The 19,273-nt window shown below is 31.3% G+C and overlaps 3 protein-coding genes across 3 annotated transcripts; 1 reads left to right on the top strand and 2 right to left on the bottom strand.

Annotated features, from left to right (window-relative positions):
* Window positions 1-38: 38 nt before the first annotated feature.
* Window positions 39-7,170, bottom strand: LOC110996306 (protein artichoke). Its single transcript, XM_022263908.2, has 3 exons — window positions 7,061-7,170; window positions 6,127-6,153; window positions 39-3,819 (listed from the first exon to the last, which is right to left on the bottom strand). Exons 2-3 carry the CDS (start codon window positions 6,140-6,142, stop codon window positions 542-544), a joined length of 3,294 nt encoding a protein of 1,097 aa, XP_022119600.2. The 5' UTR covers window positions 6,143-6,153; window positions 7,061-7,170; the 3' UTR covers window positions 39-541.
* Window positions 7,171-7,964: 794 nt separating this feature from the next.
* LOC110996307 (chaoptin-like) lies at window positions 7,965-11,777 on the bottom strand. The gene is made up of 2 exons (XM_022263909.2): window positions 11,570-11,777; window positions 7,965-11,425 (listed from the first exon to the last, which is right to left on the bottom strand). The coding sequence occupies exons 1-2, from the start codon at window positions 11,583-11,585 to the stop codon at window positions 8,127-8,129; spliced, it is 3,315 nt and encodes a 1,104-aa protein (XP_022119601.2). The 5' UTR covers window positions 11,586-11,777; the 3' UTR covers window positions 7,965-8,126.
* Window positions 11,778-15,643: 3,866 nt separating this feature from the next.
* On the top strand, window positions 15,644-18,728 carry LOC110996308 (toll-like receptor 3). The gene is made up of 3 exons (XM_022263910.2): window positions 15,644-15,737; window positions 16,066-16,107; window positions 16,508-18,728. The coding sequence occupies exons 2-3, from the start codon at window positions 16,098-16,100 to the stop codon at window positions 18,637-18,639; spliced, it is 2,142 nt and encodes a 713-aa protein (XP_022119602.2). The 5' UTR covers window positions 15,644-15,737; window positions 16,066-16,097; the 3' UTR covers window positions 18,640-18,728.
* Window positions 18,729-19,273: the final 545 nt, after the last annotated feature.

A 19,273-nucleotide genomic window follows, 5' to 3' on the forward strand; every position in this document is an offset into this window, starting at 1 on the left:
CGTTGAAAGGAGAATAAAAATCAAATAAACAAGATCAATTAAATTATAATTTTATTATTCATACAATATTGATTATACATACTAATTAAGATCGCTTTCTAAAGCAGACTAAGTAAAACAAAACTGACAAAAATACCAATTATATTAAGTGCTTTTTCATAGGAATAAGTTTATAAAAATGTGTTTGCTATTGCTTTAAATTATACATAAAATACCTTCTTCAATATTATATTATAGTAATCTTGTATTACAAATAATTTTAAATATAAATTGTGCGTTTATAAATCAGTGTGGTTGCAAAGCTACTGCAACCACTCCTTAGCGCTTTATAACCGTATATAACCAACTTATCGACCTGGACCTCTGGGCTAGTAAGTGGGATCCTCCCATATTATATCAAAACATTTAAAAAATAATAGGTAATATAACATTTACTATTATGTCAAGAATCTAACATCGATATAACTACGGGTATTATACTCATATAAATCACCAAAGTATGTGCTAAGGTAAAATCAGGTCACAATTGGAAACATTTCTATTATAAGTTCGAATTTCCAATGGAGTCTGTAATATGTTGTGTGCTATACGATCTTTGTCTAGATGATAGTATGACGTGTTTATAAATTTTAAACGTAGTAAAACACAACAAAATTGTTAGAATTAAAGCAACGCAGATTTCTGTAAACAGAGAACTTGAATTATATGCTTTGAGTTCGCGGTTTACAGTTAGTTTCTCTGATGGCTTGACTGTTGGTATCCCATCAATTTTTTTATTTACAAGTAATATTTTATCACTTACTTCTGCTAAAATCTTTTCTTTTTCAATTGTTAGAGCACTATCAAAATCTTGCTTAAGTCTAGCCATGTAGGCTATACTTTCGTTGGTAGTATTGTATTTTTGTACTGGTAAAGATGTTGTTTGAGAAGCAGTATTAAGAGTAACGATCATTTTTAATATTCTCTCTAACAAAGAATTACTAACGCTTTGTTCGTGTGCAACCTCGTGGGTTATATTTTTTAACGACTGAGTAAAGACGCGTATCAACTCACTGGTATCCTGGCCATTATTTTCGTTAGGAGCCGTCCTTATTGTTTGATTCAACAATGTTTCTAGTGAATCTAATTTAATATATGTCTCATCATCTTCATTTACTCTCTTTGGAAAAATTCTATTCGCTACTGATAAATTTAGTAAGATATCTCTTATATCGATAAGAATATTATCAGTGCCATTCATTTCATAGAAGTTTCTTTTATTTATATCATGACCAATACAGGAAACTCCATCTATATTTTCATTATTACTCACATCTAAAGTGATTGCAGTTATAGTCATACTTGATTTCTGTTTTAGTTTCATTAAATTGTCGCAATGAATAAGATTACCTCCTATACTCAGGACTGATAGATAAAGTGGAAATTCCTCGACTTCGATACTAGAAATCTTATTAAAATCAGCGATCAGCGTATTCAATTTTTGAACTCCATAAAATCTTTCACTTTTCAACTCTACCAGCTTGTTGTAAGATAAATCAAGTTCAGCTAAATAGGATAAACCACTAAAGATACCATAACTGATTGTATTCAAATTGTTATGAGAAATTTTTAGGACATTTAAATTATAATTATCTTTAAAGACACCGGGTTGTACAAAAAACAAATTATTATGGCTCAAATCTAAAAACCTTAATCTTGTTAAGTTAGTGAAGGCTCCAACTTCTAATTTTTGCACTTCATTGTTATTGAGACTTAAAGAATTTAGGTCTTGTAAACTTCTTAATCGAAGGGTGGTAACATTATTTATATTACATTTGGACAAGTCCAGATCAGTTATTGTTAACTGTGTGTTTTCGTTAAAAGTTAGAGCTTTTCCAATTCCTGACATGTTAAGTTTTTGCACGGTTGGAATTTTATCTAAAAGAGTAGAATTGAATCGTATATTTGTATTATATGATATGTCGAATGAGACAAGCCGTTTCAAATCACAGAATGTTTCATCATATAAAAAAACTATTTTATTGTGGGCTAAGTTAATCTCATGAAGCATGCTTAAATTAGCCACAAAGTCGTGTGCTACAATTTCAATTAAGTTATGGTCAAGGTATAACACTCTCAGATTAATCAAAGTTGTTCTATTGATACTAAATTCGCTTAATAAATTGTGCGATAAATCAAGAACATTTATATTCCCGGTATTAATAAAACTATTAAAACTAACTTCATTGAGAGTGCTGTGTGAAATATTCAGAGTATGAAGGCTGGCCATTTCATTAAATGAATTATTTTTGATGACTGTAAGTGACGTACACGATATATCCAGAGCAGGCAAAGAAATCAATCCCATAAATGTATTGTTTTCCAATGCCTGAGATAGAGGGTTGTTACTTATATCAAAACTTATAAGTTCATTTAAGTCCTTAAATGAAAAAGATTCAACTTCTGAAATATTGTTGTTAGAAACATCTAAAATTTCCATTAAATTTAAACTATCAAAATGTCCCTTTCCTATAATTCTTAAAAAATTACCTCTTATGGATAAAAATTGCAGTTTCAAAAGGTAAAATACCTCAAAATTCAAATCGTGGATTTGGTTATCTGATAGATCTAAACGCCGTAAATTCCGTAACGAATCAAATGAACTTTTTGATACATTTTGTATTTTGTTATTATTAAGCATGAGAACTTCTAACATATCCAGTCCAACAAAAGCAAAGTCTCCAATAGATGTTAACCTTTGGTGGCTGATGTCTAGTTCAACTATAAAAAATAAACCTTCGAAAGTACCCTTTACCAATTCTCCTTCCAAAAGATTTTGTCTTATATCAAAGAAAGATATACTTTTCCCCTTAAAAATACATTTAGGCAGCTTACGAATCTCATTCAATGACAAATCAATAGATTTTAAAGCAGTTGTGTTAAAAAACATACGTGGATCCATTGAATTTACTAAATTCTTCTTGATATTAAGAATTTTTAAGTAAGGCATATTATCAAAGACATTTTTTTCTATTAAAGAAATTACATTATAGCTTAGATCTATTTCGATTACTTCGTTTAAATATCTTAAGTCAGCTAATAGTATGCTTGATAATTCATTGTTATTTAAGTACAGATATTCAAGTTTTGTAAATCTAAACAGAGACGAGCTTATTTCTTTTATTTTATTATGAGCTAAATTTAAATACAAAAGATTTTTCACTCCTTCGAAAGAGAATGCATTTATTATTGATATTTCATTGTGTGACAAATCTAAATATTGTAATTCAGAGAAAACATTGAAATATGCATCTCTTATGTCCAACAGTCTATTATGAGACATATTAATTTTTGTTAGACTAGTAAAAGCAAATTCATCATTATCAATTTGAATTTCAGTTATCAAATTGTTGGAAATATCAATTTCGGACAAAACCGGGATACGATTCAGTGAACTAAGCTTAGCTGTCGTTATAAGATTACATGATATATTTAAAATTGCCAAAATATTCATAGCTGGCAATGTGGGGATTTCAACATACTGATTGTCACTTATATCCAGTGATTTTATACAATTGCCATACCAATTGGTGTAACCATTCAATTCAAACATAGAATTCACAATAGTTAAGTATGATGGTAGGCAATAAGAATTGTAATTAGAAATATAAATTCTGGATTCTCGGCAATTTTGCATAATGGGATCATCATAATTTATTGTGTCAGGATCTACATTGCCCGTACACTCTTTTTCTTCTATGCACCTTTCTTCATCATAGCGTATTGTACATTCTGCATTTGTTTTTGATTGCAGCCATATGTAGTTTATCAGCATCGTCCCTGAAACATTTTAAGTTATTTAATAAAATTGACCATGGCCCACAAAAAATTAAATGTAAAAAATTGTAAAGTGTAATTGAGTTAAATAACATGGGATAAATACTAATAATTACTATACGTCAGTCACGTGGCGGCAACCCCTTTGACACTCACCGTGGACTTTACCAACGTTAGGGGCCCAACTCTAACATCAAAATTGTTCGCCAATATTAATAATAAATAATATTAATTATTATTATTTATTTAAAGTTTTTTTCACAGGAAAAACTAATATCTAATTACGTCAGTTACTTATATAAACAAAATTAGTCAGGTTTATCTGACGCTGAACTAGGTGTGAACCTGTATTTCAGCATACAGCGCCTAAGCCCTTAAATATATTAGACAAAAACTCTAGCATCAAGTACATGACTCATTGGCGAAACTTATATGTATATATGTTATAATTTACAATCAATTTAACAAGTAATTCTATTATGGTGTGAAGTGGTCAAGTGTTCTCTCTGTAAGGTGAGAGGGTGTATGTGTGTGTGTGGGAGAGTGTGTTAAATAGTAAATACTATATTACTCAAAAAATACTATTAATATATTATATCTGTACATAAATAATATAATAAATAAATGCCTTTCAATTTCTATATATTAATCATGTCGCAAAGTTATTTCTACAAGTAGTTATATCTATTCATTAATAATCAAGAGTTCCTCAGTTTTATCGTAATTGAGGCTTTGTAACCATTTAGTGACTTCCTTTTTACTCCATACCTACTCTATTATATCTATGTATATTTAATATTTTATTAACTTTATTGTATGTGTAGGGACCTAGAAAGGAGAAAAATCCTTGTGCACAAGTAGTTGAGCAATGATGAATTTGTTTAAATACTATATCGTTTCTTCTTCTATTTAATGTGAATGGGTTAAAAGTTATAGTACTGTGTTGTTTATTTATTACGCTTAGTTGCTATCTGTTGAAGAGTACAAATAATAGAAACCATTATTAACGGCTAGCTTCTGAGGTATCCAGAGGGCCAGCTTTTTAATAGACGGGTGACGTTGCATCATATTACCTTTACGCTGGTCGGGACAAACTAATGTTTGAAGTCGAACTACATGGAGTCTTGAACTCAGGTCTATTTAATCTATGATATGATATAATTTCTTCAGGAGTTTGCACCTTTTCTACTAAAAACACCCTTCTCCCTCTTTATAGTCTAAGCCGGAACTGGAATACTGGCCACATTGGATAACATTCAGCGTCGCGGTTATTTGAAAGGAAAGGCTAAAATATCCTCTAAGAAGCTTAGTGTACTTAGCAAATGGAAACGGTATTTATCTACGGGATTCCTCCTGCAACTCTATGAAACGCAAAGGTATGAAGCTCTAGGAAGCGCTTGTACTACTACTACTACTATTAAGGAGTTCCCCAGTACCAGCTCCTTCTACTTGTCCGTATTCAACGAAGAGCGATTTAATTCGTCAACGACCGGCCAATTATGGAACGGCTTGATCCTTTGACGTTAGAATATGGGCTCTGCATCTCCTATCGGTTTTACCATGGAGAGGGTTCAGAAAACGATATAAATTAAAACAATAAATTTCGTTTACCCGTAAAAATTATAACCTAAGAAATCGTCAATTATTAAAGTTTTATTTACGTGTTTTCATTTAAAGTAAAATTAATAAAATAATTGGACAGAATTTGACAAAAAATTTAAATAACACTGAATTTGTGTTTAGAATTAAAACATAAGGCCCACGCCCCGCAGAGGTGAAATTTGATTATTAAATGGAGCTATTGGAAGTTATTTTTAAATTATTATTCGGAATGTCAGTTTTTCATTATATGTTTCAAAATCTACTTGTGTTTCGTGAACAATTTCCAAGTAATTTCTTCCTCAAACCTACCATTTAAGTTTCTTAACTATTTTAGATATTAAAAATTATGTATGTTACATCCGAATTTTAGAAATACATATAATATAGATAGACGTAATTGTATTCAACGATAAGCGTTTCAAAGTATAGTTTACATAATATAATACAACAATCAAAAATTAATATTGATTTGGCCTAAATTAGATTAATTAAACAAGATTGCAAAATCACTGTGGTCATGTTTTAAGGACGTGAACTACTATCAATATAATAATTATATTTAAATCTTTCTAAGCTATAGGTATCATGTTCTGTTATAATTATTTTATTTTCACATATTTTTTGTACAAACAGGAAAAACATTCATGACATATACATATACAATTTTCATGCATGATCAATTATAATAAGTTTTCTAAGTATACTTACACAAAAAGGACTTCATTGTGAATAAATCTGTGAAATAAATTATTTAGATCAAATAAATATAAAGGTTTATAGATTATAATTAGAGTGATGTCGGCCTAGTGGCTTAAGCCAGCGACCCACATCCCTAAGATCGGGCGTTCGAATTTCAGCTGTGCACCAATAGAAATATCTATCTATATGCGCTATTAGTTCATGTGGTATGTTTCAAGAACATCTAGGAATATCTAATATTTTCAATAACGTAAAGTCGAAGACCCCATTTTGTCTATACCCATACAGGCTTATAGCGTCGCTAGATTAATACATTAGTTTTTCTTTCATAATAAGCAACATAGACAGGCGTTTTAGTTCTCGCACATGAACGAAGGGTTTTATAATAGGAAAAAATCGTACTTGAAAAATCATTTAAAATTTACTGCGTATAGCTAACCTTATATTTACTAAATCATAATTTTATTCTTATTATAATAATCAAATAGCACAGGCATATAAAAATTTTAATATGCCCAAAAGTAAAAAAAAAATCGCAGTAAATTTTATTTTTTATTATTTTTATTTTTTGTACTCCTACAGCTAACACAAAACACATATAATATCAAACAAATACACCGAGAACATAGCCACAGATGGAATACATGATATGTTATAACTAAAAAGATTTACAAAAAGGAACAAACAAACAAACAAATTTGTCAAATTTAGTGGTGCGGGTGAGCACATCATTTCAGAAGCAGTCCCTCGCTGTATTTATTCAATAGTTTTCGCAGTACTCGCAAAATCATTTATGTAACTTTCATACACACTCGCAAATATAAACCATTATATAGAAAGTTATAATCAACTCTTCTAATTTATTGTAGTATTGTAAACTTAAGGTAGGTTGTATTATTCAAAACGTCTTTCACTATAAATTAAATAAGATAAAATTTCTTACCTCTTAAATTTTCATAACTCGCAAAACAAAAATTAACTCTGTCCAAACGTGGCAATGTAACAATTTTTACACAATAAATACAGCTTCGCAAGGAAAATAACAGACGTATAAATAGCTGATCTCGCAAGTATCTATGTAAAATATATATTAACAAATTAGAGATCCGTTGAATGAAAGCAGTGAAACGAATTTTATTTTAATGATACGTAATTTTACCGATTAAAAAAAACAACTCGGTTATGAAATCGAGTTTTTTTACAAATGATCAAGCACAATTCCTCCACCTGTGGAAGTGGACCATCCTGGAACTGGATGGTTAAGTCATGTGATTACAACATGCAGCAATTTGCAATAGGTCCGAATTATAAAAACTAAATTGAAGACGACAGATTTTTTTTTTTGGGAGCTGCGAACGCACCCCTGACTTTTGCTTATCAGGGACCTTGTTTTGCTTTATTTATTTGTTCATTAATTCATTTATTTACAATTTTGTTTATTTATTATTATTATTATATTGTTTCTTACATAGCAGTTTTATACATTTAATTAACATTTTACATTTCCTAGTATATTCATATTGGTTTACATATTGGTAATTTGACACATAATAACTTTACATACGACAGATATTGGTAAGAAAGATGCTAGGCCTTTATACACTCAGGCTTCGATTAACCGCATCGGTTGAACGGTACCTGTAATCTCTCACTTAAAGTGTATGTAAACTAAATAAATTATTATTATTAAAAAACTAAAGAAGGGTTGAAAAGTAATTATGAAGCTTATATTACAACCAATACCACGGCTGTAATCATTTGTAACGAATGGATGATGGCACAAAGAGTGGGATAAATAAAAACATAATTTAAAAATGTAGAAACTTTATTTAAGTTTTATACAACACTTATTCAATATCAAATAATAATGCCTTATTTACGTGCTTTTTTATAATGGTAAGATAATATACATTCATCAGATTACAGGTGATAGTTTTAAATAAATTAAAATTAACTTAAGTTTGTAATGTAAAAACTTTTAATGTATATTTTACAATAATATACAAATGTTATAAGTTAGAGCTCTCCATAATGGTACTAATATGCTGTGTGCTTATTGACCTCCGGCTTGAAGACACCCGCATATATATTTTATAAACTGTGAATGATAAGAAAATAACCAGTATAAGAGATGTTGAGATCTCTGTATACAATAAACGTGGATTTAATTTGGAGTCTTGCACAACTTTGTCACTTAAAGGTTTTGGTGAGGAAACACTTTCTACTTTCTTACTAATGAGGGATATCTTGTCATTAATTTCTGAAAGAATATTTTCTTTCTGAGTCATAATTGAATGCTCCATTTCCTGTTTCAGTTTATTTATATATGGTAAATTATCGCTTGTACTTTTAACTTTTATATCTTGATGAACTTCTGATATAGACGAGTTTTTTGTACCTAAAACCTGCAAGATTTTATCAAGCAAAGTGTTTGTTAAGTTATTGTTTTGAAGATTATTATAGGAAGGATATCCAGTAATGTTTAAATACGTTGTCATTAAGACACTGCTTACATTAAGAGCGAGACTTAAGTCTTGCAATGTAGTTTTAGTCTCCTTAAAAGAGTCAATAATCATATCCAACTTTGTTGAATGTATATTTCTTGCCATTTCAGTTTCAGTGTCAACGTTATCGCTAGCGCGTTTTGAAGACATACTTATCAAAACATCACGTATTTCAGTAAGGATATTATCGGCTGTATTTATATTGTCTTTATTTTGATGGTTTTTGTATATAATACGACCAGAACATGCCACACCATCAATAATATTATCACCCACTTCAGCTGATTTTAAAGCACTTACTTTTGTATTTTTATATTTATTTTTGAATCTCATCAAATCGTTACAGGAAATAGGATTACCGCCAATACTTAAAAACGAAAGGAAAAGTGAAAATTCTTCAAGCCCAATTCTAGAAATATGATTAAAATCAGCAATCAAAGTCCGTAAAGTTTGTATATCATAAAAACGTTCACTTTGTAATTCTTCTAACTCATTGTATGAAATATCGAGGACATTTAAACTTACTAATCCATGAAATATACCATAGTTTACGGATATTAAGTGATTATGAGAAATGTTAAGAGTTTTCAAATAGCTGTTATCTTTAAACACACCTGGTTGTATGTATCTTAATTGGTTAAAACTTAAGTCTAATGTCTGAAGCTGTGTTAAATTCTTAAATGCTCCCATTTCTAAGTTTTGAATATTATTATTACGCAACATTACAATACGTAAGTTATACAGATGAGTTATTCCCAATGACGATACATTTGATATGTTTAGTTTTGACATATCCAATAACATTAATGGTATACTTAGGTCAAATTCAATTATACTTGATATACCTGGTATTATAAGATTTTTTATGTTTTGGATATTTTTCAGTGTTAAATTGGCTTTCAGATTATTATTGTAAGAGAAATCAAGATATGACAGTTCATTTAAATTACATAAAGAATCATCATTTATCATTGTTAAATTATTATAAGACAAATTTATATTAGTTAACATGGTAAGACCTGAAATGGGTGACAACGTAGCAATTAAATTATGGCCGAGATTTAGTATTCTTACAGAATTTAAACTTCTTAAATTAACATTAAATGTTGTGAGTAAATTGTAAGATAAATCAATAATTTGTAGTTTACCTGTATTATCAAAACTATTATAACTAATCTCTTTCACTGTACTGTGCGAAATATTCAGAGTAAGAAGGCTTATCATGTGATCGAAAGAATTATTTTTAATTTCAGTAACATAGCTAAAAGAAATATCTAGAATTGGTAAAGCCCGTAAGCCTTCAAATGCATATTCATCTAAAACACTTGATAAATTGTTATTGGTTATATCTAAGTTTTCTAGGTATGACAATTTCATAAATGTATGTGGTATTATATTCGATATGTTGTTATAGGAAATGTCTAAATAATTTAATTTTTCTGTTCCTTTGAAAAAGAATTGTGAAACTGAATTTATTACATTTGATGTTATCGAAAAATGCTCTAGGTTAACAAGACCTTTTATGTCAAAATTTAAAGCAGTTATCTGGTTGTGTGATAAATCTAGACGTAGTAGTGTGTCTAAGGAATGGAATGATTTTTCGGATATACTGCGCAAGACATTATTATTCAGCATAAGAATTTGTAACTTTTTAAGACCATAAAAAGCAAAATCTTGAAGAGATGCTATGCTTTGGTAACTCAAATCTAAATCGAGGATGTCAGTTAGCCCTTCAAAAATGCCTTTAGATAACTCATTCTCCAAGTTATTTTCCCTCAAGTCAAAGTACGTTATATATTTGTCTTTAAAAATATATTTTGGTAAACTTTGTAAATTATTTGCTGATAAATCAATTTCCGTTAATGCAGTATCTTTGAATAAGTTATGTTCTAACGTTTTTAACTCATTGTGATTTAAATCTATGCGTGACAGGTGCCCCATATTATCAAAAGTAGTGTTTTCTATGAAGGTGATAGCATTATGACTCAAGTATACTTCTTTAAGTTGAAGCAATTTGTTAAAATCTTTATGCAGAAGTGTCTTTATTTCGTTGTTATTAAGATATAGATATTGAAGTTGACTACATCTAAACAATGATAAACCAATTTCTTTTATATTATTATGTTCTAAATTTAAATGAAGTAGATTTTTAAGGCCTTCAAAGGTAACCGTATTTAGTGCGTCCAGGTTATTATATGACAAATCTAAGTATTGTAAATGGCCAAAGTCAGAAAAAATTGTGTCTTGTATTTGGGCGATACTATTATGAGACATATTTAGTCTGAATAGGTTAGAGAACACATATTCTGCATCATTAATTTCGATATCTTGAATTAAATTGTAAGAGAGATCCATTTCATTCAAATGTGAAAAAGAGTAACGAGAACTTAATTTTGCGGAAGTAAGCTCATTGTGGGAAACACACACATTTACCAAATTTTTCATTTCAGCTAATATCGGAAATGATTCATACTGATTATAGCTTATGTTGAGAATTTTAATTGTGTTTAAAATCCTGCTATTATATACTGCAGGAGTGTTTGTATTTCCGTCAGATCCATGTTCTGAATAAGTCAGTGACATATCCAAGGCGTACCGACCGTCAATTACATGTGAATTACATGGATTATATGGATTATATGAATTATATCTATTGTAATACCCATTATTTTCATAGTATTCAACTTCAACGTTTTGTGTACATACTGCTACATCTAAGCAGAGTGTTTTGTTTATTATATGGGTACATACAGCTTCAGATACGTTGTTATTCGATTGTAGGAAAATGATTACAATGGTTAACTCTGGAAATAAAACTGTAATTAGTAATGTTCTGCCAATTGATCTTTAATCTTGGTTTATAGTCAGAATGACCTGGATGACCTTTGGATATATTTGCTTTATACTAATATAGTATCCTTTATTTATGTTAATGAGTAGGTACTTACTCCACAAATTCATCATAATTGTGTTAATGTAGTACGACGCAATAGTATTGTTGATGTCGAAAACTATACTGATATTGGAGGTTTACTGATATTACTCGATCCCATTAATCAATCAAATCACATTTTTAGTTACTGTCAACGATATATTACACTTGCAAGTGAACTAACGAGCAGACGAACAACGCAGCTCAATATAATAATGGTAGTACAGGACTACGAGTTAGAATTCCGTGAGTAATGTCTTGCAAAAGCGAAAAAATTTACACAAATTACGTCATTCAAATTAACAAACTGAGTTTAAAATTATTCATGTTCAAGGACCAAAAACTAATCCATATCGTGGTCTTGGTATCAACTAAGTGATTTGCGGTGCCCACCAATGATCCGACCATTCTAGTTATATTTACGATTAGATCCAATATTAAAAAACGTGTTAGATTTTATTAGCGTCGGGACGAGGTTATTTCACCAGTGCCATCAGTCAACTCTCTTCCTAGTGGGAGTGCCATGCTATTGTTTTCGGGATGCAGCCAAATAGGCAGGCACGACCGGGGAACCACAGTATCGGAGAAAACCGGCAAAGTAATGCAATAGGTTCAACTTATTGTACTCGCGCTTCATACGAAGTGTGAGGTCCCTGGAGACCAGGTCTCCGGCTATCTAATGCCCCGCTGTCGGTGGTATAGCTCAAAAAATCTTATGCTCTTTGGACATTCATATTTTAACCAGGCACGGTGTCTTCCTTTAATTTTACTCCGCGCTTTTGCTTCTGTACTGTCGTAAACTGCTGTAAAATGTATTAAAGTGATTTAGACGGGTCAGAACTCGTCTAAATATCCAAAAGCCATAACTCTTAAGGTAGTCTTGAAAGTAAGTAGTTGAAAGTCAAAAGTAAGTCAATATCAACGGCCAGCTCCTGAGATATCTTGACAGCCACCAGTTGCTCGCTAAACTGGTGACCTTCTTGTATAGCTTACACATAGGTGCGCAGATGCAAGAACAAACAACGGAAGGGGCTAGCGGTTGTTCTGAATATAGCAAAAGCCTTCGATCTTCCAGTCTACTTACGCTCTAAGAAATTATGCAACCGAGTCTATAACTTTTTCGCTAACCAGATCATCAAGGTCGTCATCGACGTAACGAGTCCTATTCCGAACTCTGTTTTATTCTGTATAAGTGGGTAACATTGAAAATGCTTACTTAAACTTGCAAGCCCTTTGGCATTTTAATTGTCCATGGGCATATCACTTAATTTCAGATGAGCCCTCCATTTGCTTCTAGTATATTAAAAAATGTCTATAAAAGATAATGAATGTATTATATATAAATCGCTAAATCCATTTAGCGAATTAAAAATGGAGTACCGAACCAATTGCACCAGCAGCACTCTTTACCGATTAAACATATCTCCAGGATGTTCACTTCCCTAAAGGGTTGCCAAAAATTAAAAATAATAAGATTATTTTTTAGCTTAATTTAAAACAACATTTTTTAGAACAACTTTGAAATATTATATATATAATACTTTTAGCGGTGTTGGCCTCGTGTCTTCAGAGTGCGGCTTTAATCCTTTACTTTCGAACGCCGGCTCTACACAAATGAACTCTCTGTCTGTATGCAAATTTAATACTCGCTCATACAATGATGCCGAACTTCAGGAAATCCACCTGCCTTTTTTTAGCAAAAAGTCAGCGTGTGTCAGGCACAGAAGGTCTTCCAAATGACACACCCGTTACAAAAAATAAATGTCACGAAACTGTTCTTAAAAAATCAGAAAACTCCCTGTTTTATATACCACAATTATCAATAGAAAATATGTTGTATCAATGTACGATTGGGTTTTTTTTATACAGCAGCCCTGTTTAATAATTAATGATAAGGTAATGACAATGTATACATTGTCATTACATACTTAGTCAAACTCGATAGTAAAGTTTGATAATACCTACTAATTTTTAGCTATATTTTTAATAATATCACGAACGATAATCCTAAATTATTCACGAATAAATTATGAACGGTAAAAGAAAACCTAACAGAAGCTGCCGTAACTTAGTCTAAGATTCAGAAACGCGACGCGTTTATTATGAACATTTTACGTTAACGGGACCCAATTGGCAAGATACAGATATTTGACCTTCCATAAAAAGTTGAATAGCTGCTAGATATAATAAGTAGGCACACTTTGTTCATATAATTAATCAAGTATTTAAATTATATATAACAGACTCTGAAATGTATACTAATATAATGAAGAGGAATATTTTGATTGTTTGTAACTAAGGCTTATTTATTTATTGAGTTTACGACATCATACATAATTCAAAGTCTACTGAATATTGTACAAAATCTTACATCTAAAATGTATTGAAACAAGAATACGAAACATAAGTTTTGCAAAAAAAATTAAAACATATGTAATATAGATACAATACAAGAATGCGAAACATAAGTTTTGCAAAAAAATTTAAAACATATCTAATATAGATAAGCACACAATAAAATTACCAGTAATTGTTGGTATTAAAAGTAGAAAAAAACATTCATCAGCAAAACACCAAATTAGGATCGCGAAAGGCACCCAACAATGCGTTCTCTAAAACTGATGAGCCCTCTACCGAATATATCCAGCTCCGGATAAACTGGGTTCAATCTATTCAAAGGCTCCGAAATAAACCGATTAAAAAAATTTCTCCCTTATATATATAAAACATAGACCACAGAATATTGAAAAAGTTAAGGTCTTGATGAAATTTCAATAGAATGAAATTTAATAAAAATTCCTATATCGCTATGGAAACTATTGACAATTTACAAACCTTTACTGTAGCCAAAATCTATCTCTATAGTCGCTGGTAGCTCTTACCTGTGTAGAAGACATATTATACAGATAAACTTTCAGCTTTTGTTGGAGGAAGTGAGGAACATCTACTGATTTACTAAAGTTTTATACGAACGAGCAACAAAATCGTCTGCGATCCCATAAGACTGGCCAAAAATATTTTTTTTGCATTTAAAAGTATGAAGGCAATTGTGCGACAAATTGAAGCTGCTGAAGCTGCAACGCAGAACGTTACCACATTAATTCAGCCAGTACAGCCTCAACACAGAAAGTTATATTATTAAGAGAATCAATAATTAATGTATGGACTTTTTTTTATATATGATTTTTCTCTCTCTCCCACCATCTCGATCCAGCCCGAGGTTTACGAACGGAGCTTTAATATACATTAAATACACTCTTGGATTTCAAAGCTTGCATTTTGGTTCGTAAATTTTCAATTTTTCATTTTTCAAAAGTTCGATATTAAAAAATGAACACAATTAAACTAGACGTCCATCGTTCCACAACTGCGCGTTTTTCTAGGCAGTTTGTGCCGCGCACCACCACTTTGTGGAACCAGCTGCCGACTGAAGTATTTCCGAACCAATTCAACTTAGGGTCCTTCAAGAAAGGAGCGTATCAATTCTTAAAAGGCCGGCAACGCACTCGCGAGCCCTCTGGCATTGAGAGTGTCCATGTGCGGCGGTATCACTTAACATCAGGTGAGCCTCCTGCCCGTTTGCCCCTGTTCTATATAAAAAAAATCTAGAGATAGTTGTTTTCTATGACATAAAGTACTTATGTATATTGTACTTATGTTATTTTTAAGCTATGATATCGTATATAAACAAAATTCAACACCTTGTGGATCTGAGTCAAAGATTAATGCTATAACTAATATAGATATGAACGATACAATATCTATGGCAAAAACTTTCAACGTTGTTAATATTAATAAATATGAGGTGTTTAATAAAAAGTTATAATAAGTATCACAAGTATCTTTTATTAAATGTTATACAGTTCTTCGTACATTTTATATAGCCAGCTAGCTAGCTTATATAGCAGACCATGCTCTTACGGGCGGATGGAATCGCCATAAATTCCTTCGGAGTTAGGGGTGGTTATTTCCAAGTCATTGGTGTTTTTTCGTTTCTGGGTCATAATAAACTATGAACGTACAGAAACGTTAAGTTAGCCACATCTTCGTTTATCTTTGACCGAATACCTGTGTGATTCCCATTTCGTTAATTCAGCAAAACTTGGCACCAAGTTAAGTGCTCATCAAATGGACTTTACTCAGTGATAGTTGGAGCAGTTTACCAGTTGTGTTTATTATAAATGGTAAGTCTAAATTATTTTAAAAAAAATTGGGTTATTTATTTTAACAATCTGCTTTTTTAAAGATTCCCGTGTAATGTACACAGAGCCAGTTTTCACGGTATAAATTTCTTGACCAAAATATATTTATATAACAAAATTTATAAAGAATGAAACTAAATTTAATAGTTAAAAAATATTTATAGAACTAGATTTCAAAAGTATTGAATTGAAAATAAGGAACTTTTTAATATATATATTAACTATATTATATATATAATATCACTATAAATATAAGTATTATAAACAATTTTTGTCGGTTTTTTTAAGCTATTCCATTATATACTTTCAGGTTTTCTTGGAAAACTCTAGTGATACAACAACATGAAGTTAGGTAAGGGCTTTAATACCTCCTATAAACTTTCAATAACTTTTATCTTTTCAGGCAAGTAGGTTCTTGCCTAAACTAAGCACATTGAGATGCCCAAGTGGTTCGAATAATATTCTACGTTCCGAGACTTTAGAAAAATTCTTGATTTAATAAGTCAAACAATGAGATAACATTTTCATTTTAATTCATCATTTGCGTGCATTCAAGTGATTATATAGTATATACCGGAGTATAGTGAATAGTATCCAATGCCATTTTTAAAGCATTTAAGAAACTGTTCTCTCGTAAGTCTGTATTGAAAGATAACTGTCTATTTGATGACCCTTAAGATCCCAAGATAGCACCGACCCCGACGACCTGGTTCCACGTGTTATGTGATTAATATAGTTTCATTTCATTTCAGGAATAATACTGTTGGTCATAATAATGGCGCCACTTGTTTGCTGCAACTGCCCCGCGGACAGAGTTCACACCTTGGATCATTGTGTGTTTTATCTCCAATGCTTTCACAATATAACTGCAGGAAGTATATCGCGGGAATGTTTTGGCTCAACTAATTACGATGTCATTGTAGATGTCACACTTGTCGATGCTACTGATCAATTCGATACAATATCAGATCCAGAATTTTTGTCTTTGATTACATCTCTAAAAGTATCCGGAAATTGGTCCGAAACAAAACTTACTTTCTTAGATAATATGTACAGACTCAAGGCGTTACATCTCAAAAACAATGACATCAAAATGATTTACGACAGCCCTTTTCGTCATTTGTCCAGATTGGAGGATTTAAATTTGTCAGGAAATCAGCTCTCTCATATTGAGGAATTATTTCAATTTGACTCTTACCCAAACAAATTGAAAAAATTGTCCCTCTCACATAATGCCATTCAAGAGATACCCGGTGACACATTTTTTGAACTCACAAACCTAAAGGAGCTAGATCTTTCCTACAACTCAATTACAGAGTTGTACGAAGAACCATTTTCAAACTTGACAAACCTTGTCATTTTGAAACTAAACCACAACAATATAAAGAATCTGAACGGTGCAATGAATAATCTTTTCAATTTGAAACACTTGTATTTGGCACACAATCATATAGAAAACATAGAAGAGCAATCAATAAAGATTATCTATCACCTCGAGACTATAGATATATCTAAAAACCGATTGGATAATTTAAAAACAAACTTATTTTCAAGACATTGGAACCACTTTGATGATCATTCGATTTGTAAAATTAAACTGTCCCAAAACCATATATCGTACGTTCCTAATGCCACAGTAGTTCCAGAGTTTAAGACCCGCCTAATCAGGAATTCGCATCAACATAAAGTAATGAATATTTTCACCGAACTTGATTTGTCCCAGAACTCTATAACTCACGTGGAGTTTAATGCATTCCAGTCCATCGTCCAGTTAAATTCTTTAGATATATCATGTAATAGGTTGATAAGTTTTACAGTTAACCCCAACGATTTACGATACGTGAAGTATCTTAATCTGAGTAAAAACTTCCTTCAAACATTGCATTACAGTAGTTTTGCTTCTATGATCAATTTACAGAATCTTGATTTGTCTAACAACAATATGGACTTTATTCCCGATCAATCATTGATGAACAACCACCAATTGAAACTTATAAATATGACATACAATGAAGTTGTAGAAATTCGGCGCATGCGAATAACGTTTAACCGCGATGGTGGTGTATTAGATCTTACCAATAATGGAATTTCTGTTTTAAATCTATCACCAGGCGATGCTTACGGCCTCACTATATTGATATTACGTTCAAATAATATAACTGAACCCTTTTTGATAAAACTTAACCAACAACCGACTCTTGTTCATCTCGATATGAGCTACAATTTGATCGAAGAACTAGATGAGGAATCTTTACAGCTACCTATTACGTTAGGAATTTTAGATTTGAGCTACAACTTGATACAAAGGATCGGCCCATCCTCCTTCCACCGAGTCGTCCACTTAAAGACACTTCGGCTATCTCATAACAAACTTGCTTCTGTGGAGTTCGGTGCTTTCGAAGGACTGGCTGCACTAGTAAATCTCGATCTGTCTTATAATAACATTGGAAGATTGGATTCGAAGACACTAATGGATTTAAAAATGTTAAGTGTCTTGTCGTTGCGGAATAATGACCTCTTCTATATAGATCACAGCAGTTGGTTTGCGCATAAGCAGAACTTAAGGATTTACCTGGATGGAAACAGCTTCTCCTGTGATTGGTTGGCTGAAGCTTTGAGTGATAATAATAATGGCTACTCTAAAATGCGACCCACCGTTTTGAAGACAACATTTACTGGACATTCTATTGAGGGAATTCCTTGCAAACAAGACGTGGGGAATTTTGTAGAGCCGAACAAAAATTACATGATAGCTGATGAGAGGCTTCTGGTGACAAATCAGAAGATATTAGAAGCTGTTCAGGAGCAGACTTCCTTCTTAAAGAAACACATTTGGCGTTTCGTATTACAAGACGCGGAGAGAAACGCAAAATCAACTAAGTAAGCTTTATTTCAAAATTAAAAAATTATAACTAGGGGTTAAATAAACACTGGTGTTATCATTTATATTATAATAATAAATGAAACTAAATACATTTGTTTTTTATTTACTTGAAACATACCTTTTATAATAAAACTAATTATTTTGTGCTTTGGCTAGAAGTAATACATTAATAAATTATGTTGATTAATAGACAGGGATATATATATAGAATAGCTTTTTTAAAACTGAAGTTTCTAGTTTCCCTGGCTTAATGATAACGCACATGGCGAATATTGATTTCTTAAGAAACCTATTTTGGAGTTGTAGGCACAGAAGACTGATCACATATTTCTGTATATTAAACGATGAATGGAACAAACGAATAAAGTGTTGTACTAATCGAGTTCGTGCAAAGCTTTCACAGTATAATTTAAGGTTTTATATATATACCTTAAAATCTAATGTTATTTGTTCTCTTAAATGGAAAGAAACATATATTTTTACATCCGGGGCTCGAATGTTCGACCTCAGGATTAATAGTCTCACGCGTCACTTCGCTCAATGAGTTTTTCATTTTTTATATATAAGCTAAGCTATCCTTTTAAATATTTAATTACGTTTTGGTTAAATGATAATTTATTTAATTTTTAATATA

Source organism: Pieris rapae, chromosome 1 (genome assembly GCF_905147795.1).
Source record: "Pieris rapae chromosome 1, ilPieRapa1.1, whole genome shotgun sequence".
NCBI classification, from domain to species: domain Eukaryota; kingdom Metazoa; phylum Arthropoda; class Insecta; order Lepidoptera; family Pieridae; genus Pieris; species Pieris rapae.